The 26,616-nt window shown below is 38.4% G+C and overlaps 2 protein-coding genes across 8 annotated transcripts in view; one reads left to right on the top strand and one right to left on the bottom strand.

Moving 5' to 3' along the window:
- The window catches only part of ABI1 (abl-interactor 1), an 84,530-nt gene extending 80,806 nt beyond the window's left edge, over positions 1–3,724 (top strand). For all 7 annotated transcript variants that reach the window (XM_010583088.1, XM_010582922.1, XM_010582843.1 and 4 more), the window contains 2 exons: positions 946–1,131; positions 2,838–3,724. In XM_010583088.1, the coding sequence (XP_010581390.1) occupies positions 946–1,131; positions 2,838–3,013 (362 nt within the window). In that variant the 3' untranslated portion in view covers positions 3,014–3,724. The remainder of the gene's footprint in view (positions 1–945; positions 1,132–2,837) is intronic.
- Positions 3,725–4,611: 887 nt separating this feature from the next.
- PDSS1 (prenyl (decaprenyl) diphosphate synthase, subunit 1) lies at positions 4,612–26,170 on the bottom strand. Its single transcript, XM_010582465.1, has 10 exons — positions 26,106–26,170; positions 25,089–25,212; positions 24,588–24,718; positions 17,556–17,697; positions 16,657–16,768; positions 16,459–16,568; positions 9,797–9,877; positions 9,507–9,620; positions 5,873–5,953; positions 4,612–5,100 (listed from the first exon to the last, which is right to left on the bottom strand). The coding sequence occupies exons 1-10, from the start codon at positions 26,168–26,170 to the stop codon at positions 4,960–4,962; spliced, it is 1,101 nt and encodes a 366-aa protein (XP_010580767.1). The 3' UTR covers positions 4,612–4,959.
- Between the last annotated feature and the right edge of the window lie 446 nt (positions 26,171–26,616).

Genomic DNA, 26,616 nt, shown 5'->3' with positions numbered 1-26,616 from the left:
CTCCCCTCTCCTCCCCTCTCTCTCCCTCTCTCTCCCCGCTCCCTCTCTCTCCCCGCTCCCCCCCCCTTTGCTGCCAGCTGCTGTGAATGTTACTGAAAACTAATTTGATGAATTGATTTTAAGAGTGATTTGTACCATAATGCCTTTCTCTTTTTCCCTTTCCCAAAGCAACTTGTAATTGTGCTGATTGGAGAATCTCAGGGCAGGGATTTGACATTTTGGATTATACACTTAATTCCTTGAGCACTTTTTCCCCAAGAGCAGCAGCTGCCTGTTGTAGTTTTCCGTTTATTAATTGAATCCTGGTTGTGTGCACACACACAAGCTAGTCTGCAAGATAAGGTTCTGTACAAAGCTTTTTTTCTGCAGAAGGATTACTTGGCTTTCTCTTACCTGGTTAAATCTAAAACACTAGCCTCTTCCCTTTTTTATGATCCACACCAGATCTTTTTGTCCCCTTAATGCTAGCTCTGAGAGACAAGGAATCCAAGGAAGCAGTGTTCAGAAATAAATTAAAATGATTGTTCTAGACAAAGGATTTGTTAAAAAATAATCAAGCTGCTGGTCCAGACCAGAGGCCTGTTGCTGCCTGGCTCAGAGGGTGCCACTCGGAGTCCTCCCATAGCTAACCGCTGCAGCTAGCCCCTCAGCGCATGGACGTCGGAGCAGGAAGCTTTCCTCTCTGCTGGTGTTCAGCTTACGCCCTGCAGCATGTGCTTTGACTCTAGTAGCATTGATACATAGATTTGACTACTAATAACAACTGTAGTTGTGTGTTGTAGCTGTTAATACAAAGCCTTTGTTTCTAATCAGTGCATGGTATTATAGTGCATGCTTTGTGTGTTGTCCCCCCACCCCTTTTACTTACAGTGTACAGCCTCAGGTTTGTTTGCATCTCCACACTGTTTTGATTTAAGAAAAAAAATAATCTCCAAACGTTTCTAGTTGCTGATAGCCCGACTCCTCCCCCACCACCGCCTCCTGATGAGATGCCAATGTTTGATGACTCTCCTCCTCCTCCACCTCCACCCCCTGTGGATTATGAGGATGAGGAGGCTGCTGTTGTGCAGTACAGCGATCCTTATGCAGATGGAGATCCTGCTTGGGCACCTAAAAACTATATAGAGAAAGGTAAGAGAAGTGTTGCTGTGTTACTGCAGTCTCAGAGGATTAACGGTATCTGAAGGGAATGAAGGACTTAGCTTGGGTCTGTGGAAAACAGTCATTGTCCCTGCCAAGTCAGAACTCGAACCATTCTTTTCTTAGTTTGTCTGTGGCTACACCTAATGTGATAAAATATAATCCTTCCAAGGAAGGATTATAAAATACCTTCAAGCATTCTAGAATGGATTAAAAAAAAAATCCTTCATTATGAGAAGCAGATGTAAATCAGATGGCTTTCATCTTTGCTGAGCTGCTGGACTGTGTCTCTAGCTACCTCAGGATTGTGGCGATCGTCTAGAAATAGTGTTCCAAAAAGGCCACAAAGTCCAAGCTCCATTTATCCCATCAAACTAGATAGCTAGAGTGGATCATTAGACTTTCAACTATAAAAAGTAGTGAGGCTTCCTTGGAGACTTACCAGTGACTCTAGATCAGCAGACTATAAACTGTGCGTAGGTATGAACTCATATAGTAAATGTCTCTTCTCATGAATAATTGAGATGCCAATTTCCTGCCTGTAGAGTTGTCTGTGTTCTGACAATGACCATTTTGTCAACAGCAATGTTGCACGTTTTCTCATGATCTGGCTGGTACTGTAGCGCATATGGAATGGGGTAGGGTACCTGTGATACCTGTTGTGGCAGAATCTTCACTCCTAGCTGGACTGGGTGCAGGATGTACCCATGGGATGAAGGTTAACTGATACACCATGCCATTATTTGCTAGGCACTAAGACATCAGATTTCCAAGAATGTATGTATGGTAAATAGTACGTTCTTGGAATGCATAAAACTGATCAATTGCACAAATCCATGTTAACTGTTTTGAAGGGTAAGGCTGTGATGTCCAAAGTTTGTGTATTCATAGTGGTAGTTTTTAATTCCAATACTACTGGTGGCGACATTTACTTTCCTTAGGGAGATCTCTGCTTTGTTAATTGCACACAGCGAGTTGGAAGTTGGCAAGAGTAATGTATTCACCAAGCAGCTACTGAAAAATAGCTGATGTTGCTGTAAATTCACTTCTACTTTTTCCTACAGTAACTTTTATACTTGCACTCATTGCAGCTCTTTGAAAAGCAATGCCAAAACTTATCACATAGAAGCTCTGTAGCAATGACCATCCATTTCTGTACGGTGGCTTTAAGCAGCTACGTTAACAAGATCATACACTGAAGTACATGCTATATATATACAGCTGCAGGGGCCATAGTGTAGAATTTTTTTTCCATTGGTCCATTTCTACAGAATGATTTAATTTAAAAAAATTTTTTTTTCTTTCTCTAATCAAGAGATCCCTATACAGGGATCTGTATGCTTTTGAGGTAATCTGACCAGAAATGACTGACACACTCATGGAGCCAGTTGTTTCATAGTTCATCTTTTAAGTGTCCATATGCTCTGCTTTACTGTGTCACAGTCAACTGTACCTCTCTGTCAATAGTTTAACTGAGTGTTTGGTGTAGTCACCACCCACTTCTTACTGGTAGCTAATGTTGCAAGAAAAAGTGAAATTTCATTTTCTGGACTTAACGTTCAACAGTGAAAGCATGTGAATTAATTGTGGAAAATCCCAGGATAGCAAACCAGTCTTTTAAAAATAATGGTACTTCAAAAAATGTTAATACTGGTGCTATTAATAAAATGCTAAACATGTCCCTGTTCAATCCACAGTTGTTGCTATATATGACTATACAAAGGACAAAGACGATGAGCTGTCGTTTATGGAGGGTGCAATCATTTATGTGATAAAGAAGAATGATGACGGCTGGTATGAAGGAGTTTGCAATCGAGTAACTGGCTTGTTTCCTGGGAATTATGTTGAATCAATCATGCACTATGCCGATTAAAATCCTTTGCTTTTCAAAGTTGGGTCTTGTATTCAGTCATACCATGATTATTTACAAGGGGTAACTAAAAGCTAACAGAATTGTCTTAATATACTTTCAAAAAAATGTGCCCATCTCTTCAGGCCATACTGTTTTAATGGTATGATTGAATGTCCGTCTCTCAAGTCTCTGGAGACAATATGTCTTACCTGATGGCAATTTGTAAAACAAGCAACTGTCTATAACTGGTTATACTTATTTACTTATGCATTGTTAATTTTATGACCAGCCTAAATATTCTGGGGAAGTAGGGTATAATATTTAATGAACCATGATCAGATTGTGCCATTATGTTTTTCAGTACAGCATGGTAACTAACACTACGTTAGACTAACATATTAAAATCTGGATGAGAAGTTTAATGTTAGTGCTGGTCATATTACTTTTTGTTTAGACTCTTTGCTCATTCTTGAACTATATTTGTTTAAAGCATGCATACAAACTTATGTATTGAAATATACTTTTTTAAAAATCCAAGATGCTTCCAATTGTTGTAATCTTTACCTGGAGTATTCTCACTAAAGTCTATTACAATGAGTTGTTTGGGTCTAAGGTGTCCATGTGAATCAAAAAATGGGTGGTCTTATGTATGTGTAATTTGTACCCAAGTTTTTTTAATGAGTAAATTTACATTATGACTTTTTCCATTCATAAATATATAAGTGAACCAAAGGTCTTGTCCATTACTTTGTTGGTTGGCTTGGCAAAGAAGTTTGGAATGCTAAAGTAGCAAAATCATGGCTGTGTTATCCCAGGCAATGTACTAAAAAGCAAATGTTTGTAACGTGACTTTATCACTGACAGAGGGCAAATAAATTAGATATGAAACCTGAATTACACATTTATACATACTCTTAAAAGTTCTTTTCTTCCAAAATTAATTTTAGCAAGGATCCTTGATTGAATCTAGTTATCTAGATGCAGTAAGTTGGATACCATTGGTAACTGACATTTCTTGGTGGAAACTGTATCTGGCTTGGTCATGTGCCCAGCTGAACAGAGATGGTAGGCTGTTTCTTAAGATATGACAAAGGGGGAACAAACATGACAGGAACTTAGCTATTGTGTCAAGGGATCACAGGCAGAGATAGAGATGATGTACTTTGCTGCTCTACAAATTCTGTGGCTTAAATAACCTGAAAAGGAATGTGGTAGTACTGGATAATTACTGTAAGAAGAATGTGTCTGGGACTTCAAAGCAGACTTCTAGGAGGGTATTGAATATACTCTATAAATGAGTGATGGAAGGTGATGGAGTTGAAGCTTTGACTGGATGATGAATCATTCATTTTTAGTGAGTTAAGAAAACGAAAGGCTCAGTATTTCTAACTGTAGCAATCTCAAATTCTCCATCTTGTTAACTGCTAACAAGTAACAACCGATAGCATAATGAAAACTTCTCATCGATGTACATAACCACTTAAAAGTCTACATAGTCTTTTATAATAAACCATTTTCCATATATACAATTCCAGGTATTTCTGTAGTTTAACAACCAAGAAAGCATTCAAACCATCTCTTCAGAGGAGTTTACCAGATAGTAACATGCATGCTGTGTTTTATTCGTGGTGAACAAGTGAAACTTGGAACAACTTCAGTTCTCATACACTGATTTATATTTATTCTCATTGCAGCCTTTGTGCATCAACATGTAAACATCTTCCCTGTCCCCCACAATTAAAAGCCCCCACTAAAACAATTGTACAGCACAGTTTGATTTGCTCTGAATTGTATGGTTTCCCACAATAAAACACTTTAAACTTTTTTTTTTTCTAAAAAAGAACTTCCAAAAAAAAAGTCTTTTAAAAAAATAATTTTTGGTAGCCTGTGTTGGAAGCAAATAACTTTTGAAGTACATTTAGGCACAGTCTGGTAAGTAGCTGCCAGAACGAGTGGAAGAAGTTCTCTCACTTGTCTCGCACGAGTACCATTTCCGTCAGTTGAATGAGGGCTTCTCTTTCAGGGGATGGTCGCAGTTTACTGATCTCTCTTGTAGCTTCATGGCAGTAGCGCTGGGCGAGGTAGGTTGTTTGCTGCACACCATCACTCTTATGGAAGAAGACAGTTAAAGGTAATGGAAAACTGGTCAGCCTCCGTCCTGCCTTTTGCCTCTTCCAGTTACAGGGGGAAGTTTTAAGGTCAGTAAATACCCTGAACACTGAATTATAGTCTGAAGGGAAAAGGAAGAGGATTCATTCTATTTTCATTGAATCCTACATCTGTTCTCCACAGTGTCAAAATACTAAAACTCATCCATGCTAAACTTAAGTATATTTACAAAACAACACTGGTGTTAATAACATACTATTCAGTAGGATTAGAAACTAATGGTTTAACCCCTCCCCTCCTGCCCTAACTAGACATGTACAAAAAACATGCTACCCTGAAAGAATAGGTATTAATTTTGCACAATTATTCAGTCTTTTCAGACTAGAGTCGGTTAAAACTGATATGGAATATGTACTGCAGTTACAAGACTGATTGGTAATTACATGCTGCTTACACCAGTTGTTGGATACAGCTACTCTTCAGCTGAACTGAAGGACAGAGTTCACACATGAGCTTTTTTACTTTTATTATAGGGATTTTATGCTATTGGAGGGAAAAAAAGAAAAAAAAGCTCTTCAGTACCAACCATTTCTACTAAAACACTGTGCTAATAAGACAGCTGAAGAGTACTAACTTGGTATTGTACATAGCATAGTACTTAACATATATTTGAAAATGCAGCCCTGCTATTTTACTTCATAGGCAATGAATTTCAGACTGCCTTCAGCAGGGACAGCACTTCAGGAATGAAATACTTGGTATTAGTCCTACCTGCAACACGTATTTCCGAGCACGTTCAACGTCTCCTGGCTTACTGAATCGTCTCATTATCATAGCATTCATTTCTGGAAACTAAGCACAAAGGGAAAAGGTTTTGTACTGCTTATGAGTTGTTTTCCATGTAACTGCCTGCAATGCTAAGGTTAAAAAGAAACTGAAGTATTAGACCTCTTCCCCTGCCACAGTTGTTACTACAGGTATAGCTATAGGTTAATACCTGCAATCTGTGTAGGACTGTAGTATAGCATTTAAAACTTAAACTAGCTGGCTCTGTTGGCTGTAGCCAGTTAGTAGTGAAAGTTAGCACCTGCCATTTCATCACATTGAGCAGGTGATCCAGTGTAGTAATTTCTGATGTGGCTAGTTCCAGGTGTATAATCTGTTCAGGTATTCTTATAATCACAAATAATGGTTAGTGTTGGCACACCTAGAAGCACCACCTCTTCCCCTGCATGTGTAACAGAGAATCCAGGAGGTTACATCTATATTGCACAGTTAGTCTGTAAAACCCTTCATGATACCTTTGACTCTTACATTCACTTATGCTTTCCATTACTCTGGTATTTTATATACACAGGCTCTGCCTATGGAAAGCTCAGGACAGATTTTTTATAAGAGAAAAATGACAACTATAATGTATGTTGTTTTCGATCACGTAGAATGTGTAGTTAGTACTGCACACTCAATTCCCTACAAATCGGATAGATAATTAAAGTCAGTTGTCCGAGAAAGTCACTGCATCACTTATCTAAACATGCTGGTACTTTCTTCAGGCAGTCTAGAAATAGAAAAACCTGGTACTTAACAAGCTAAGGCCACAATTCAAGGCAGCTACTCTGCAGAAGAACTATTTTTAAAGGAAAGAGGTGTTTGCTCATCTTGTTTGATGATAACCCTTTCAGACAATTATTTTATTGCCATACATTTGTAAACAATGATCTGCTTTCCTTGCACACCTTTGGTCCTGAAACTGTAGATCTACAAACTTGTTAGGGAACAAACATGTAGCATCCCTCATTGTTGTGACATTTCCCTATTACTCATAGGTAGCCTTCTTGGAAGATACATTTAGAAGTTTATGGTGACTCATACTTGGCTTTCTCCAGATCCTAGCTTTCTTCCCATGTAATGACAATTTAATTGCAATGTTCATATAATCCATTTTCATATTATTCATATTTACAATGATGTAGGATGCATATGCTTTCACCTTTTATATTTAAGGATATAAAAATCCCCAAACCCGTAATGCAAAGCTGTTATTAGCAGTTCTGCAGATTTAAAGGGCAGTATATAAGCATTTGTCAGGAATGCTTATAATAAAAATAAACTCTCGTTCTTCAGCTGTACTAGTTTAAGAGTGGCTTTAGACAGCATATATTAGTGTATTTACTTAAAAAATAAATGTTTTGGGTTTTTTTTTACTGAGTGAACTAACTTTAAATACTGAATAAACAGGTCTCGCATCAAGCTAAATGTTTTTTGTATAAAGGCCTCTTCATAACATTCTAATGCACAAAGATGTATTTTAGAGGGAGGGGAGAGGACAAGAAGAAAAGGCGGCTATCCCTGAAGATCCAGAACACATTAAAAACTAAAATATGTTTGTTAAGAAGACAACACAAGGATTACCAGATACATTAAAGGGTATGCAGTATAGCAGTAATATTAATTTCAAGAGAAAAGACAGTGTATAACTAACAAATTTTGGACTGTCTTCAAGTCCTGGCTCAGGAGTTTTTGCTCTCAGATACAAATAGATGAAACATCTTTTAGTAGCAGCACAGATAAGTGTCTGTTGAAGCTCCAAATTTTTTTAGCACTTATACTTTGTTTATGTATCACTTAAGTCTGTAGTGCTGTTCTTCCAGTTTCTTGAAAACAGCAGGAAATTTTCAGCAAAGAAGCCTTCCAGTTAATGTGGAAAACTTTGCAAGATGGTCAAGTTATCTTTCAATGCAAAAATGTACACTTCCCATCTATCAAAGATATAAATGAGGAAAAGTGTTTAAAAGTGACCTACAAGGAACAAGTAAGATTTTAAAATAATAAAACTGACATCTTCTTTTCTTGTATTTCCGTATTATGAACTCATTTATCTTACAAAGCTAACGAAATGATAGATGAAGTTGAAAGCCAGAGATGGCCAACCCAAACAAATGAATAAAAGAATAGTTTTCATTAAAAAAATTGGAATATTCAACATCTACAAGACAATCAGAGACACCCATTCTCTGCCAAAATCAAGAGTATTTGCAACATGTCCTTGTTTCTCTCTACAAGTAGCTTTAACACACACACACACACACAAACAAACCAACCAACCATTGCATGACTACATCCTCTTTCTGTAGCCGAGTCTCTCACTGTTCTTTAGGCAACTCCAGTTGCTGATGACTAACAAGATCCTGCTGCTTATCAACAAATTCTGAAATAATGATTCAAGAACAAGTTTGTGAATTCCCCCAGATGAGTCTGTGGGGAGGAACTGAGAACATGGAGGAGGTTGTTCTCGGCATGCGTTTGTCTGCACTCTGAAGTGGCTGATACTCTTTGCTTTCCTGTCTTATCTGAGATACATCTCCTTGTAAATGCCCAAAGGATAAGGAGATAAACACATGCATATGTTCTATCTCCCTCCACCCCAGGCTCTTTATGACATTTACTTCCCCCTCCTTCTTAAAGTTGTTTGTTTGTTTTGGTTTTGTTTTTTTTTAATTATTTAAAACTTTTCCCATGCCAAGCTCTGAGCAATTCCAATGAGAGATCACAGACGAGAGCTCTACTGGAACTAGTTGTGCCAGTTTTTGTATCATGCTGTGAAGCATGGTAGGAAGGACTGCTTTCCAAGTCCTAAATCTTCTTTTCTTAGGTGAACCAGAAGCTTGAGCAAGGTGCATTAGACCAGTTTCTTCCCCTTTTATGGATTAGCACCAATTTTAATGTTTCTTTTGGTGCTACTAGCACTTCTGTTTTTGTTGTACTTCTCCAAGTAATTTTTAAGCCACTAAAAATCCTGACCAACTTTAAGCTTATTTTATTTATGATACTCCTTTTTCTCTTATCCAAACCACTATTACATTTACCTTCAGAAGGGAAAGCTTCCCATGCAGGACTCAAGGACAAAGAGATGAAGAGATCAAATCCAACAAATAGAGGTGCCCCACCTAAAAGCTAGGCAGAGATTTAAGTTCTTGGCCCCAGCATGGATACAAAGCCCAGAACTTTGCAAAAAGCCTACATAGTCAGAACAAGAGGTCTCGGGAAAGAACATAAGCAAGAAGCTACTTAGGAATAACCTGCAGAAAACATGAAAAATCTCTCTGAATACCTGCGCCTTTGCGAAAGTTAAGCACTTGAACTGGGGCAGCAAAAGATGAGTGCTGCTTTTGATCCAAAGGCCTAATGGCAAGCAGACTTGTGTAGGAAGGTGTTTCTCAGGTTGAAAGAACATGCATGTGCACACTAAATCCAGCTGGTCTTGAACGCACAGATTTTTCACACATGCCCAGGCCATGCTCATCACTTATGCTGTAGGCTTGATGTGTTCAAGCTGGACCTCTGTTGTGCTGTGAAGAGCAGTGTACACTTTTTGTTTTGGAGAAATAGACTCCTGTTGACTTACCTGTCGACAAGCAAACAAGACAGGGCCTGTGGCTAATCCAAGCTTGAGATCTGCTGCTGTTGGTTTCCCCAGATGGTCAGCACATGATGTAAAATCCAGCACATCATCTATTAGCTGGAAAGAGATAGACATACAGATTTTTTATTTTTTTTTTTTAATGAGAACTAAATACAGAATAATCCTTGTTAAGATTTATAGAAAGGATTAAGACAGCCCACTTTGATTTCTAAGGTAGTTTAGTTTGGAAAAGTTTAGATTTTAGAGTCCCTTTAGTTCAACAAAAGCACTACCTGAAAAGCTATGCCAACATTTTTTCCATACTGGTATGCAATCTCATGAACTTTGGGATCAGGGCAGCCTAGAATTGAAACCTGAAAAGAAAAAAAATCCAAGTAAATAGAAACCTTTAGTTAGCATCCACTTTTAGTCTCTGACCATAGGTGTGACATAGCAAGCACAGACAGAAGGGATCTGGGAAAGGAAAAAAAGCTGACTCAGTAGCACATTCTTGCTTATCTCTGATCATGGATACACACAAATAGCCAAGCTGATTAGAAAACAAGGCTGAACAGCAGTGCAGTATTAAAAATATATTCAAGTCTGGAAAGAGATTAGCTTTATTAAATATTTATCAGACTTAAGAAATTACAATGCAAGGATGAAGACAGAAGAAATCTGGATGCACTGCACATGCAGGATAGTAGTCATATACAGTCCAGTGACAGGGGAATTAGATTTATTACATACCCAGATTAGCCAGGGAATAATTGGAGGTCAGACAACAGATAAATGGACATTACATGCCTCATAAAAGATCACAAAACTGGATGTGTTGCACCCAGTATAGGAGGGACAGTTGAGGTAAGATTATTTTTAAGGGTGATGGTAACTATAACTGAATTGCTTGGGAAGATGAGCTGATAAGCCTGCAGACAAAGGTATCAAGGGATAATTAGTGGCGAAGACAAGACAATGAATGAAGAAAGTACACCAAGCTAGACAAAAGTATCACTAAACTGAGATACACAAAATACTTGAGTACAGATAAAGGAATTGACTACTTGAGAGACAGATGTTTTGCTGAATAAATTCCACAAAGCTAAAATATAGGACACAAACTAAGATTTGAGAATTAATATATTGCCTCAAAGGGCACTTACGCTTTTGCATTTATGTATTGATTATACACTTTGCAAAGTGAGGTTGGTTATATTTAAATACTCAGATTTATTTCAGCCTTCAATAAAGCAATTAGGAACAGGACGCAAAAATCCATCTTGGTTTACTGCAGCCGTTCCAAATCTGCTGTGACTAACAGAAGGAGTGAATATACATTTTACTTAATGTAAGACTAAAAATACATGCTAGGAAAACCACACGACATAAAAATATGTGTGTATATAAAAATTCCTATTTTGTATGATTAGGCTATGTAAGGTAGGATCATTAAAAAAAAAAAAACAAACAAAAACCCAAACAAACCAAAAACCAACCCCAAACTAAAAGCGAGTCCAATAGCAGCTTTGAAGGTGAACATGAAGGTGCAAATAAGAAACAACATTATATCCTAATAAATGCAATGCAACTCGCACAAGATTAGAGACTATTTCATGCATCAGTGCATTTTGTAACTGAGCATCAGAACACTTCCTAGTCATAACCTGCATCCATGGATAACAGTTAAAACCCAGAGGAATCTGGATGCCTGAGGCATTAACAGCATCTCACATTTCCCAATTTTATTTAAAGGAGGAAAATAATGCTACTTATGTCTAATCATACAAAATCCTGAAGGCTATTAAAACAGAGTGAACTGCAAATATGAGATATTTAAATAGACGTTGCTAGGGACTATCAAACTAAAACATTTTGCCCTTTTATCCTCCTTTTGATGCTTGTCTCTTAAGTAGCAGTATTTGCCCCACAGAGCTAACATCTTCTACTGCTGTACCATGCCTAGCAAACTTTTGGTTGCTTCTGTAATATAAATCAAATAATACCAGCAATGCACGGGGACTGTATCTACCCTGTTTCAATTAAATCTTTACCTACCACATCTCATGTGAAGAATTAAAATACGGAATTCAGTAGAACAGTGACAAAATCCTGGTTAATGGCAAAGGGTCAGAGTGGGCACAAGTTGGTAGATGGGGAGAGGAAGTGCCATGTAAAGAGAAGAGCTTTCTCGTTTAATCTGAAAGGTCAGGGCAGAACTATTCCTGTAGGTGGACAGTTTTCTGGGGATGCAGACATTACCTATATAAAGAATCACAGCAGTATATGTACATTTAAAAAACAGAAGCGTGAGCTACAGAATGTAACACAAGCAAAATTCACCAATGCCAAATTAATTTGTGCATCTTTGCAAGAGAAGACCTTCATAGCTCCTATTCAGGTTATGAACATTTCTGAAGACAAAAAAAAATTTAAAAGTCCAGGAGATTGATATGCCTATCACACCTCAATTGAGCAACTCTCTGACCATGATCACATCATAAACCTGCAACATGACTGGGTCTTGTCTACCAGGGAGTTCCTTCAGGTGCCAATTTCTCAAATTGCTCTTGTGGATTATTGCCCCCATCTGGACACTCACTGGGATGCAGGCAGGCAGCCTTGTCCCAGTCAGCCTGTCACTCTGAGAGTGATGAAGTTTAACTGAAGCCATACTGGGATAATAGCATGCATTTAAAAACACAAATCAGGATAACAATGTCAATATAATGACATATGTTTAAATGATAAAGCTCACCCTTTGAAAACATCCTATAGCTCTCCTGATATGACTGGTTGATTACAAATCTAATCTTGCAAGAATTCAGACTTGTCCTCCGCTAAATCCTGATGAAAAATCCTTAATACCAAGTGGAACAAATTCTTTAGAAAGGTTCTTTGAATTCAGTAAAGCAAGTCAATCTGCTTGGCATTATTTCAAACACACTTTTAAAATAAAAAATTGTTTCTATTATTTTATGTTACATGAGAGACGACAAACCAATCTTGCCTCTTTACTGAATTTCACACCCATAAAATATTCTATCATCAGCTCTGGGTAGATACATCCTGCTCTGTTATTTATCATGTGAGAATATGGCAGCTGGAGTTGAAAGCACTTGCACATCTATACCAGTGCCCTGTAGGTCAGAGAGGAAAACCTGCTGCTGGCCAGGGATATGCTTGTATAAACAGTACAAGAGATGTTTGCTCTCACACTCCTAGATTTGTGGACACCATGGAAAGGAAAAGGCTCTAAAATCTTCCCCTTTTCCAGCCTTTCTCCTCCATGCTCATCTCCTGAAGCAGTCAGGATCCTGCCTTCTCATTCGTGGCTCATCCACCGCTGTTTTTCCAGACAGAGGCACCGTTCCTCTTTCCAGTGGAATCACAGAATAGTTTAGGTTGGAAGGGAACTCTGAAAGTTATTTGATCCAGTCATCTGCTCAAAGCAGAGCTTATTTCACAGTTAGATCAGGTTGCTCAGGGCTGTCCAGTTGAGTTCTGAGCACCTCCAAGGATGAAGATCCCACACTCTGTCTGGGCAACCTGTTCCAGAGTGAGACCAACCTCATGGAGAAATTTTTCCACAGTACAACTTGTCCTTTCACTGCGCATCTCTCCATCCTCTCTACAACCTCCCATTACAAAGCTGGAGACAGCAAGAGGATTCCCTCTTGGCCTTCTCTGCTCCAGACTAAAACCAGCTCTTGGTGTACCATTTGCTCCAGCCCCCAGCCATCATGGTGGCCCTTCACTGAACTCACTCCACAATGTGAATGTCTGTCTTGTATGAGGGACCCCAGCCTTGAAGTCTCATGTGCACCGAATAGGGGAAAACAGTCACTTCCCTTGATGTGCTGGTAGCGATGCTTATCCTTCACTGCTGCAGGGCACACTGCTGACTCTTCCTCCAGGCTCTTCAAATCCTTTTTGGTAACTACTCTTGGGAAGTGGGTTATGAAGGCCTACCTGGGAGAGGGAGATGTCTACCCAGCAGAAGACAACCCCCCCCGCTAGCAGACAACTCTCTTGTCCCGAGTCTGCATTTTCATGCATTTGACCTTTTCTCAAGTAACTAATATTTTTAACATGTTAACCAAGTACTTGTTTATGAAGAATTGTACTTTTACACAACTGAAGATTATCTGCCTGAGTATCTGTGATATATTTAGGCTAATCTTTTTCATAGCAAACATTATGAAGAAGAAATCCCCAAAGGAGTTACTGTATTTTAAATAATAAATAAGGAAATTTACTGGCTGACCATAGTATCTGATGCTACTGATGCTATTACCCACATCTATCTATTGTAGTCTGCATGCCTAGTTGGGTTGGTGGGATCAATTTTGCTGATGGGGGTCAGAGATCTTATCTTCCTAGACACGCATTCCACACCCTGGTAGGTTTTTCTGACAGAGCCTGATGCAGATTATTCCTTTTCTTCAGCCCATAAGGCAGACCTTCCATACACCGCCTTGCCTTACATGAGGAGGTTGCATGCTTTCTCCTAATAGAGGAATCAAGAATCTCTAGTGCAACTTTACACTTATCTCAAAACAAGCATGATTTAATCCCTCTTCTGAAAGTATGCTGTGCAAAATATAAACAGCTTTATGAGGGTTAGGAATTCACATTACAGCAGGATAAAAAAAAGACAGAAAGAGAACCTGCTCAACTTATTTTGCCATCTCCAGCTTGGCTGATGACCAATTGAAATTCCACTTCAGCTTTATTGTTTCTGAATTCTTGAACCAAAGTCACCTCTCATGTTTCTCTGAAAAATGCCTTTTAGTAACTAAGGCTTCAGTGACCCTCTGGGCCATCTGCCACCATTTCCTTTTGCAATGTGTTACTTTGACTGCAACTTTGGTAACATTCCCCCATGCAGAACTACGGTAGAAATAAACTGGAGACTGGGATGGCTCTAACATCTTGAACAGACTGTTCTGCCCATAAAAAAATTATTTTGCTAACTTAAAGGACTTTTGATTTAAATGCAGTAATGCTTTGGCAATGCAGAAGGTATCTAATACAGTGACAGACTATCTATTATCTTGTTCAGACATTTTTCCAGGAATACTCTACTCTTCCATCTCTAAGGCAAGACACCGTAGAATTCTAAGATGCCACCTGAACTTGTTTGACATCATCTTCCCAGTAAATACTTTTATCTTATTTATGCACAGAAAAAAAATCACTGTTTTTTCCTGTCATTAACAGGAACTGAACTGCTTCTAATGACACACTAGCCTGGTTGTAACTGATGTTCTGAAAACCTGTAATCGCTCTCCTTAGCTTTGTCCCTACAAACAAGATGTGAATACTCTCGATTCCCGAACTGCATTTCCTTTCAAGCTAAAACTGATGATCCTGCTTATCATTTTTGCTACAGAAAACAGAACTCCCTTCTAATTCCGTCCTTTTCCTTAGTAGCCAAAACCACGTAAACAAACTCCCCCCCAGCCCCGCCCCAAAAAACCCAAATCCCAAACAAACAAACAAAATAATCACCTTTTCACTGCTATCAATAGGGTTCTCCTAATCCATGCAGAAAGAAGCCAAGGGAGACATATATACACACAAGTCATTGCTACTGTGTGCACTAAGAACGGTTTTGCCATAAAGACAGGCCTCTCTCTCGTTTCTCCTTTATAACACAAATTTTACTGCATGTAAAATTCCAGCAATTCGGCAATGAAACAACTCAGAACAACCACTAGAAGAAAAGCAGTCAAACACCCCCATCACCAGCATCACAGCCACAATCTGGAGGGAAGTGCTTAAATCATTAACTCTTGCGAGTTATGAAAAGGAAAAAACCTCAAAATAGCACATTTGTAAGGAGAATCCTCTCAGTGGGAAGGTGATTTCTTCTTCTATCTGTGAAGGTTCTTTTAGGAAGACTGTCAAAGTGAATATAAAAACTTGTATGTTTTTATTGGGGTATCAGAATGATGCGATGCTCCTTACTAGTCCAATTGCCCACCAATATAAATGAAGACTTACAAAGGGAAATTCTTGCCAGGGTCATATTGCCATTAATATGAGCAATCCAGAAGACCTAATTTCTTTCCTCCAACTAGAATGAAAGATATTTTCCCTCCCCACAAAATCTGTGTCTCTCATTCTATATGATCCTTTCGATTTAAGCAATTTTCAACTGCTGTCTATTGCACAAATGTACCAGTTCTCTGAGAACAAAGGAGGATGACTAACACTAGCACAGATTTTTAGTCTAACTCTCTTAGAAGTTCCTATTGCTATAGCATACAACAGCTATACCACCTTTAATTAAAAAAAAATAAAATTATAACTCTCTTTTGGGGTGAGATTATTGGCCACCTTCTCCATTTTCTGCACTAAAACTATGTTTTTTGAATAAGAACATCTTGAATCAGGTCTTTTTGTAATGAAGTAACAGAACTGAGTGACAGATAGGGTTAGATATAGCAATTGATAATTAAAAACCCCAGACAAATAGAGAAATACGTGCTTCTGTTCTTTTACACTGTAATGTAAAGTATACACAATTAGTTGTTTCTTCCCACTGTTACCATTTAAGGTCCCACTCGGCACCAATAAGTGGCACCAGATGTCAAAGGTGACTTAAAATCAAACTATAGGCTCAAAAATTATCAACTGAGATTAAAAACACTGTCTCAAAGTTGCAGAATTCCATAAATTAAAGGCTGCCAACCTTATTTTGATTCAAGTGACGATAACAATAAATCTGTGTATGAATATAAAACAGAAAAGAAAAAGTGAAAACCAATATTGGAGGCTTCACAGCTGAACTGTGATGAAATGCACAATCTCAAACCCATTCACATGCTGGCAGAATACCATTAAAAGGGTTTGCTTTGGAGGGTCTCCAGAGAAAATGGCAATAACTAGGAGTTTAGCTGTGAAGCTCACAGTATGGTATGTTAACTTTAGAAGAGACAGACGTACATACTGCTTTACAACTGTTTGCTATAAGACTCGCAGTCTTCTTAAAAGTCTTCTCGAGGTAGTGAGCAAATCTCTCATTCTCATTTTCCTTGGAACCCAACTGGAGGAATTCACCTAAAAAGTTGCACAGATGGGAGTTTTTATTTGTGAGTTTACTGCTTAGGCAAGCAAATCTGAAGATAAAAATAGAAAAAGACCTTACCACACACCAGATCTTCAATCACCTGAGTTAGAACAGAGATGATAGTAGTGTTTCCAATTCGTGCTAAAGCTACGGAAGCAGCTGAGAGGATGAAGTCACCAGCTAGAACAGCCTAAGAATAAAAAAATATATTGATCTTTTAAGTCTTTTCCTGTAAGTGTTAGTACAGACAACACAATTTCCTTTATTCGTGAGTAGACGTGCCATCACATCATCTTCCTACATAAAGCACACATACCTCATTGTAACAGAAAGAAAACGGAAGACAACCAAATATTAAAATTTGAACCATTTTTGAATCGCAATCTTATAGTGCCGTTTATATTTTTTGATATAAGCACCGTCCTCCCTGAGGCAATATATGAATACGTTTGCCTGTGAAGTTTTTTTGAACATTCCTTCTCTATTTGACCATTCCATTGTGACTGTTATGCCATATTAGCTCTGAATTGCCGTAAGTTCTGATGCGTCAGCGTTGTACTTCTTTCCTTGCATTTTCTGATTAAGACCTTCCTTTTAATGCTCTATGAAGAAACACCTCTCAAAAAAAAAAAAAATTTCATGCTGACTGAAAACCTTTTTGCGTTTACTACTGAATCAGAGTAACATAGAGCGTTCTGGATGAGGTACGAGTTCAAAGTATTCCAACAGCACTACAGAGAATGGCATAGGGAATGTAAAATCAGTACAAATCACACTACAATCATACATTATTTAATGCTTCCAACAGTTCAGAAAAGGAACACACATTTGTCTTACCCACAATCTGTGCACACCTCTTCATATTTTTTCTGGCATATCCCAAGACTGTGCCTAGGGATAGTAATGTGACAAAAACCCTAGGTATTTGTGCTCTGCTGAAGCTCAAAGGCAAGTCTTGCACATAATAGCAATCTCACCTTCCTCTCTCCCCAGATTTGATTGACTGTCATTTTTCCTCTGCGAGAATTTGCATCATCAATAACATCATCATGAACTAGGCTAGCTGTGTGGATCATCTCAGCAATTATGGCCACAGAGCGCTGGCTTGCTTGCACCTCCCTAAAATAAAAAAACAAAATTGTCAAATAATTAAATCAATTATATGTGCTGCAATACACTAAAAGAAATCTCTACTAAAACCAAACAAAAAATGTTTCTCTGGAAACAGCTGTTGCAGCTTTTCCCCAGCCTGAACCCCATCCTTCAAACCTGGAATTAGGAAGACAAGAGAAAGTAAAATCATGTTAGTACAGTATGTGCAATGGGACGTTTCCATCCTTATTAGGCCTATTTCTGCCTTGCTGCATTAACAGTACTGCAAAACTCCTGAGTTATTGACTCTAATCCCTCTAAATCCAGACTGTAATAAATAGCACAGCATCAAGGATGCTTGGTTCCAAGGAGATGGAAATCCAGAAAATGGCAGAGAAAAAAATGCCAGGTAGCTTTGTAGATGAGTTTTAAGTTTTCTTTATCTCTGTGTTGCTCTACCTGTAAAATGCAGCATCACAAAATCTCCAAAGCTGGCTAACTCTACTAATCAGCAAGCCAGAGACATCAGCAGGCACAGAAACCTGTATTCTAAGTTTGAAAGACATAACTTATGGATCTCATCCTTTATGTTATCTGATTACCTTAAGACCTCAGAGATTCTTCAAAAGCCTGAGGAATTAACTGGAATTATACTGCAATCACTTTAGGACTGTAAACACTAACTACCTAACACTTACTGAAATTCAGCCTTTGGGAAGATCTAACACTCATGATTCAACCCTCAGTAGATCACACCTACTTTATTTTTTAAACTAGGTGAAAGGAAGGTAATGGAAGAACATAGAAGCAATTATCTAGGGAACAAGGTTGGCAAAATGAACATAAAGAACCAACCTAGCTCACACAAAGGACCATCTACCCTAGTATCCAACTGCCACTGCCTTGTTCTAGTATCTATCTTTCTCTTTTTCTACCTGTTTTCATCATGGGTTGCATGCAGGATCCCAGAAATTGCTATCCTAGTCAGCCTTGCCTTATAACTGTAACAAGCTCACATGGATGTTAAAAAATAAAAAAAAACAAACAAAAAACCACCAAACCCAACAAAAGAAAAAAACCCAAACCAATACCCAAAAAACACCCAACAAAAGAAAAAATTACTTCTGATATATAGATACCTTATTTCTGGTATACAGATAACAGAGCAAATCACACTATTTTCCAGCAGAATAGAAAAAGAATGGAGAGAAACAGAAGATAGTAATTTCAGCTCAGCTGAAGGGCATTTAAAATCTTCTTGCATTGCCTATGTCTATTAAAATCTAGTGATTAATCACAAAATGAAAGAACATCTTGCAGTCTGCTGACATAACATTGCGTTCTGACACCTACCTCTATGCAGAACTCTGCATTGCTGTCAGTGGGAGTTCTACATCCTGAACAATAGCAGGATGTGTGGCTCATAGGCTGTGAAAATGTGGCTTTTAAACAACAGAAAATATAAGCTGGAAACCTTCACAGTTGTTTGAAGGTAAGTTTTACTGTGGACTAGTAATTTAGCCAAATGCTAGTTCAGTCTAAGTAGTTTTCCAAAATAAACTATTATTACTAATTAGGAGAACTTACCTTCAAGAAACTGTAAAGGTCTCCAGCCTCTTTCATGCACTGGTCTCCTTTTGAGGACTCCCTTTTCATTAATTATGTCAGCAGACTGGACTTCCTGCTGGGAAGTAGCAGTAAATGGCAACATTCGCCAACACACCAAAATCTTTCAGTAGTATGAAGACAGCACAAGGACAGACATTTCAAAAGCAGGTTTTGAAAAGTTCTGCATTATAGTGCATTTCATCTCTGACAATGACTAAAAATGGCATAGGAATGCTCATGGTTCATGTGTCTGGTTCCGAGAATGTTATACCAAACATGATAATTTAACCTGAAGGGTTTTTTTTAAACTACTATTTCTGCAAGGTCTCAAGCAAAGTTCTTTCCATAGCTGGCAAAAAATTTTGCAATAGTTTCCTTCAAATATCTTGTGAGAGTAATTCTGAATCAGAGCATGCCTATTTTAGGGAAAACACACAAGAAACAGGATCCTTCTCATTCCCTGCCATTTTTCATTCTGCTTCGCCTGCAAAACAAAAGCAAAAAGTAGCAGTAACTCAAGTCAACAGATAACTGGGTCCCCACAAGGCCAGTAAGTGGAAAGATGCCATTTTTAGGTCATTCTCACAGTAAAGACATGCCAAGATGATATATATTTACATAAAATTTTTATACAAAGTTAAGTTTACCTTTTTACACATGCATTATATTGATTTTTAAGTCCTTGATCATGTTCTGTTTTTCAGTAGGACCCCCTGCTTGATTCTGTGATAAGCTTTTATAGACCTACAGTACCCTGAGGTCTTTTCCATTACAGAACTTGTTTCACGTACACTGAACAAGACCAAGGCTAATCTTACAGGTTAAAAAACCCCCAAACACACCTCTCCCTCCAAATATCCCTCTTAAAAGGAAAAAAAAAAGGCGGCAGGAACCAAACCAACACAAAACAGTATTTACATGCTGTAACAAAGAACTTTGCAACGCGTTTGCCAGTAAATAAATATTGCCAGTTTAAAGATAGGAAAGGTGCAAAAGAACTTGCAAAATTTCTGTGTTACAATGTACGTTTTTGCTGTTAAGTCCCTGTGGCTGAAAGAAACAAACATTTCAGAAACACCGACTGTGACATGGAAGGGCACTGCAAACTAGGGGAAGCACAGAGAACAGATGTGTTAACAGGGGAGCAAATTACAGAACAGCTGAAAAACAGCATACAGTAACAGGCATCTGACAGCCATGCTTTGGAGGAGTGTTAAGAAAAGAGGACTAACGTTGCTGGCAGGTCCTCATATCTTTAGGAAATACTATTCTATAGAGTTTAGCCAGGTCATTATATTTCATCATTTCTCACACTACTCTTATGGATTTATTTCCCTTCACCCCCTAAATCTTTTGTGCTCACTATTTTATCTATTGAGATGTCTCTGTACCTCTTTGGCCTTCTCTTATTTGTCTCTCTCATTTTGGTTGCAGAAACAGAAATAAAAACCCCTATTTGCAAACACCTCTGGAGAATACATCCTTAACAAACATTAGGTCCAGTCAGGCTAAGTGATAATTCTGTGAAATTCTGCACACAGGTATGTGAAGAATGTCAGAGGATGTGTGAAACTGAGGGTTTGCATGACCTCAGCTTAAACTCTACAACAATTCTCACTCTTACACAGAGCTAAGTTGCTACCATTAAGCAAAAAGCCACTGCCCAAGGGACCTAAGGACTCAGGGTTGGACTTCTGACACTTGGATCTTCAAGGGAAAAAAACCAACATAACCCGCACAGAACAATCTGAATGCTTCAGCCACTCATCTTTTTTATAATAGTTCAGATTCTTTATACAACTGTCATTCTCCTTATTACGACTACAGTAAAGTGACTTCACTCTAGAAAGACAGTTAACCTGCTAAGGGCATTCTAAATACCTAGCCTTCCTCAAATCTAAACATAAACAATCATGCCACCTGACCTGTAAGCAGAGCTATCTGGGTCTTCCCCTCCATTCACTTGAGAAGTCAGCTATTTTGGTGGGTCTCTGTGAAGACAAAGAGGTCTCTGTGCACTACCTTGTAAGACCAGGACCTATAACCTTACAAAGTTGCATGCTGTTATTTGAACAGCCAAACAAGGAAGAGTATTACCTTTTCTACTAGTATTGCACAAAAGAAAAACAAACAAACAAACAAACAAAAAACTCCAAATGAAAACAGGCAAAAGCTTACTGGGTCCAGCAAGTTAAGTTGAGAATGGCAGCAAGATGAAGCGGAAACTCAACATCAGTAACACAAACCCCAGAGGCAGAATAAAAAAATGCTAGGGATGAACAGCACAGGATATTGGCTCACCCCACAAGTCTACAGTTGTTGTGGCCAGTATCTTTGATTACATGTGTGGGAACTAAAGCTTCAACAAAGACAAACAAGTCTGGAAGAATAATCAATATTAACTGAGGAAAAGAACAATAAAATGCTTTAAGGGACATGACAAGTTGAAAGAGGAAAAACATCTTTTAAAAAATGTCAGAAGCAGCAGAATGGAAAGCAAGTATTTCTTTCCCTCAGGTCTATAGCAGATTAGCAGAGTTACAAATATGCAGCATTTCCTTCTCTACATATACAGTTTTCCTCACAAACAGGAAAAAGTTAGAAGAACAATTTGCCACCTGGAAGCAAGAAAAATGCTGCTTTAAGAAGCAAAAATAATGAAACCAGTATCAGTGTGAACTGGAAGTATATGTATATACAAAGCAGGTATAACACAGCCTGCTTCAAGAAGCTTAAAAGCAAAAGAGAAGAAAACGCCCATAAAACTTCATCAACTCACAGTAAGTGGGTATCCACAATATGAACGTATCTTCTTTTGGCATGGCCTGCTCAACCCTCAAAAGACATTGGTCATCATGCATGAACAAAAAAGCAGTACACTGAAGACTTGTATAAACATATGTGAAGTTTAATTACAATCACAGGCTTAGAGAAAAGTGGCATGAGGCAAAGAAGAGGAAGGTAAATACCCCAGGATTTCATTCTCTTACTTTGCTGAAACATTTCTTTTCTCCCTACCTGGAGCTTCATTCTAAAAACAACATGACAGAGATAGTGACTCAAGTCTGTCCTTATACAAGGAACGTCCAGATTAATGAGGAGGCTTTTAAACATCAAACATAGTTTAGAGGTGCTGACAAAAACTGCAACAGATGTACAAAAGCTGCCAAATGACACGGGCATCTATAAATCAGAGCACTTATGCTGAGGGTTGGCTACTGCAAAGCAAACACTTGCCTCAGGCATATGCAGCACTTGAACTCAGATCACACTTTCTCACTAGCATAGGGCAGGTCTCAAAACTGGTCCTGATGGTTTCAAGACAGCATACTGCATGGACAAGAATATGTCCATGGGCATATACATATGTCAAAAGACAGCAAATATGGTTTGAGCATATAAAGGCAAATTCAGTTCTATCTACAGCTACTTATTGTCTTTGATGCACTGCTCACCTCCAACACTACATGACATCAATTCCAGCCTTCTCAGTATTGCACGTACACTACATAATTTCATTCATAAGCTTCTCATGCTACATGCTAGAATGAGATAAAACTATTTTTCCCATTATTCTGACTAGAAGGCTGCTCCAAAAACTCACTGCCCCAGTTGCTAAAAGTCCCCTCCTAAATTTCCACTCTCTTACCAACAGCTTACCAACAGCTCTTTCACCCCTGTTCCTGATAAATTTGCAGACTACAAGTCCTTCATTCTCCCTGATTATCTTTGCAGTCCATCCCTGAAGCTAGCTGGACTTACCTGTTTTTGAACACAAGGATCAGACATGCTGATGATTTCACAAAGCATGATATACAAGGCTATCTGTGCTCCTGTAGCTGAACTGGACATACTATGGTTGATGCATCCTAGGATTACTTTAAGGTTTTTCATAGAGAAGGTGGCTGCAAATCACACTGGGGTTACGCCCTAAAGGGACACTCATGAGCCTCCAAGCTCAAGCAGAAATTTTTGTATTATTGTGCTTCCTTTCATTCCACCACAGATGGCCAGGCAAGAATGATTTTGTCATCAAAAAGTGCCATCATCATGCTCCTGTTTTTCATGTCAAGATCACTCATGAAAATATTAAGCCAATCAGTGGTGTGACAAAGGACATCCTTGAGGAGTTTCACAACCGATATTGTTCCTTTTGCTACCTCTAAGACAACGACAAGAAGTACTGAATGGAGAACAGAATCAGGCTGAAGCGAAGTTCATTAATCCTGGACGTTTTCCTAAAACAAGAGGACTTGGCACACACAGGACAGGACACTGCCAACTAGGTTCTTCTTTCTCCTTTGAATTTATATTCACATAGGAGGGGATATACCAGGAGAGGTGTCATATCAAGTAGGAAAATACATGCCATGCTCCGAGGTAGAAATCAAGCCTAACAAGGCATTAACCTACCGCTAAGGAAAAAATTATGCGAGAGAAATTCCTTAAGACTGATAAATTAGAAACACTTCTGGCAAGGGACCAAAGACTTCATATTTGAAATACTATACGAGGGAAGACTGGAAGCGTAGCTGGAAGGCACAGGAACACTCCAGCCGACACCTTTCCTCAAAATGCAAACAAAACAACTGATGGGAATGTGTGGAGAGAAGCGTTAGTGATCAGTCAGAGCAAAGAGTGTTAAGGTACAGGGTGAGCATGATGTTCTGCTCAGTTAAAACTGTTTTCAAAAGACAAGTAACTTGAAGAACATGAGGATTACACCAGCTCTAAGCTTCGAATCTTACATTAAAGTGTAGAAACTTGCTCCTAGAGGGGAAAAAAAAAAAAAAAAATCTCTGTTTTGAATGTCTTGCAGTTTTGAATATAATCATACCACCTGCTTAATGGCTTTTCTGCATAATTACAAAAAACGCTATCAAAGTCTCTTCTTGCAGTAAAGTTCTTACCTGTGACAAGAGTTTAATAGCTACAGGAGTGGTTACTAATGAAAAATACTTCTAATTAAGTTCATATAGTTTCAAGGACTGTTAATAAAGCATTTATGCAAGAAGCTAAAATTGACTAAAAGCCTTACAAATATCAGATGTTTGGCAACATTATTTATCCATCACCAGTTACAACTGCTGTATAGTCCATAATTTTACATATGGATGCATGTAATAAACCCAGTAGTTCCTTTTGCACTACTAACTACAAAAAACACAGCTTCACGATGGAACTTAAATTCAGGTTTTACTGAGGAGCTTTTTATTTTCATAAAGTTACTAAAGGTATTTTTGGGGAACACAAGAATGATACATTTCAAGTATGATGTAAGTCCATATATCTAAAAGTGACCAACTCACCTGGAATTATTATGGTGAATGTTGCAAGCCCTTGCCATTAGCACCACAATCATTGGTCGAAAGGCCTTTCCTTTCCCATCAAAGTAATAATCACACATTTCCTTAAGTTCTGCTGTAGATACAAGTAATTCCTATAAAAAGGAAAAGAACGTATCAGCATAAAAGTCACAAAGCCAATCTGTTTAGTGTAAGCAAAACAGTATGCATGTATAAGGTTATTGCCTGTATTCATTCCACCCAATGTAAGCTGAAGTTGTTTTTGAAATTACTATGAATAATCTGAAACATAAATGAAGTATTCCAGCAGTGTAAATGAGGAGGGGAAAAAAAAATTGCATTCTGGTTCTATAAGATACATAAAAATGCTCTCTTTGTCTTCAGTTTAAGTTTCAGACAGCTGCTCATAAAGAATATTCTTTCCATAACTATCCTCCAAAGCAATGATTGCCATTAAAATCAGAATCATCATAACATCCCAGAACAGTCACCAAAATCCCTCACCTTTTTAATATCTTCATAGAGATTCTTCAAGTCTTTTCTACCAAGTTGAAAAGGGTCTTGGTATTTTTCATCACTAACTGTCTTACTGCAGCTGCACAAGTGGGATGTACTCGTATGATGAAACCTAGTGACAGTGTTTTTCAAGAGAGTAATGTTGTTAAAAGCAAACTTTCCCTGATTCCCCAGACAGAAACATTTCAAAGCATATCCTCCTCCTTGTCCTTTCCCTTCACACAAAATTTAACCAAATAGCTAAAATACAAGCAGAAGGCATCAAAACACTCTTTTCAGCCAGCTAATAAGGTGCAAGGACAGCACAGCTACGTATTAATGATCATAGACTTCTAGGAGCTGGCAAAGCGCAGCATTTGGCAAACAATAACCACCCCTCCCGCCCCTTAACAGATTACAGAAGTCTTCTGATACACATAAAACTACATTGCTCTCAATTTATTCCTTTTGAATACGCTATTGATAGAATAGCATACATTTGGAGATGAAGCTTTCATCTTCCGGTAACACAATTATTCTGTTACTTTCTTCCCTCTCCTGTATACTCCTGGAAAAACTTTTTTGATAATCCTCTTTTGCACAGCCAGCTACATTATAAATTATAAATTAACTCAATACTTCCAGATAGCCTGATGATGCTATGGAAGTTCATCAGTAAAGGGTGAAAGCTCCACCTGGATGCATTAAGATGCATTAGGCTTAGGCCTGATTTTTTTTATGTCCCTGGAGGAGTTGAAGTTTATGCCCCTTATTATGTTTCCTTTGTCAAAGTGAACCATATGGGCTTTCTTGGGGCATTTTTGCTTTGCCCATTGCTTTCCAGGATGGAGATCCAGGACTTCAATTCAGACTCAGCACCACAGCAGCAGTCTACACAGAATTAGCCAACTATGTACTAGAGAGAATAACCTTATTTTCAAAGTTTACAGCTCACAGTGTAACTAGCCCGTTCACCTAATAACTACATCTTTACCCATTACACAACAGCATGAAGCTCCAACTTACCGCCAAAATATATTACATATTTTTGGAAATGACAAAGTTGAACTTCTTTGGGTAAAGTGACACATCTGCACAACAAAAAATCAGGATTAATTTAATAGAACTTTAAACTGACAGAAAACATTTGATTACATAAACCAAGCGTCTGTTCATGAGCACTGCTCTATTTCTCCATTTTAACAACCCAGCAGCAAAGGGAGTTTCATAATCTCTTCCATATCATGTGAGACGTAACGGCTAATATGCGCATTAGCTTCTGACTTAAATGGACTCTTCTGCTCAGGAGCATTGGACTTTCTCCCCTTGCAGGACCAGCCCAGAAGGCGGATCAGTTAACTTCCCAGAACTGCTCTAATGAAACCTTGCTGTTGCACTCGTGGAAGGTGCAATTTTCAAACGTTCCCCATCTTGCAGATAAATCTGGACTGCACCAGTAAAGGCATAGAGAAAAGGGCAAGAGCTTCTTCTGTAAACTACTAAGCTAACAGAAGAACAACATGTCCTTGTTTTTCCC

Source organism: Haliaeetus leucocephalus, unplaced genomic scaffold (assembly GCF_000737465.1).
Source record: "Haliaeetus leucocephalus isolate CR32 unplaced genomic scaffold, Haliaeetus_leucocephalus-4.0 Scaffold0, whole genome shotgun sequence".
Lineage (NCBI taxonomy): Eukaryota > Metazoa > Chordata > Aves > Accipitriformes > Accipitridae > Haliaeetus > Haliaeetus leucocephalus.
Note: the sequence above shows the minus strand (reverse complement) of the source record. Positions and strands in the feature narration are given on the sequence as shown.

Coding starts and splice junctions, on each gene's coding strand:
- PDSS1 (XM_010582465.1), bottom strand. CDS start 26,170: ATGTGTCACTTTACCCAAAGAAGTTCAACTTTGTCATTTCCAAAAATA. Junction 17,698..24,587: donor ATTCACCATAATAATTCCAG/GTGAGTTGGTCA, acceptor TTTTTATTTTAG/GGAGGTGCAAGCAAGCCAGC. Junction 16,769..17,555: donor AAATCTGGGGAGAGAGGAAG/GTGAGATTGCTA, acceptor TTTTATTCTTAG/GCTGTTCTAGCTGGTGACTT.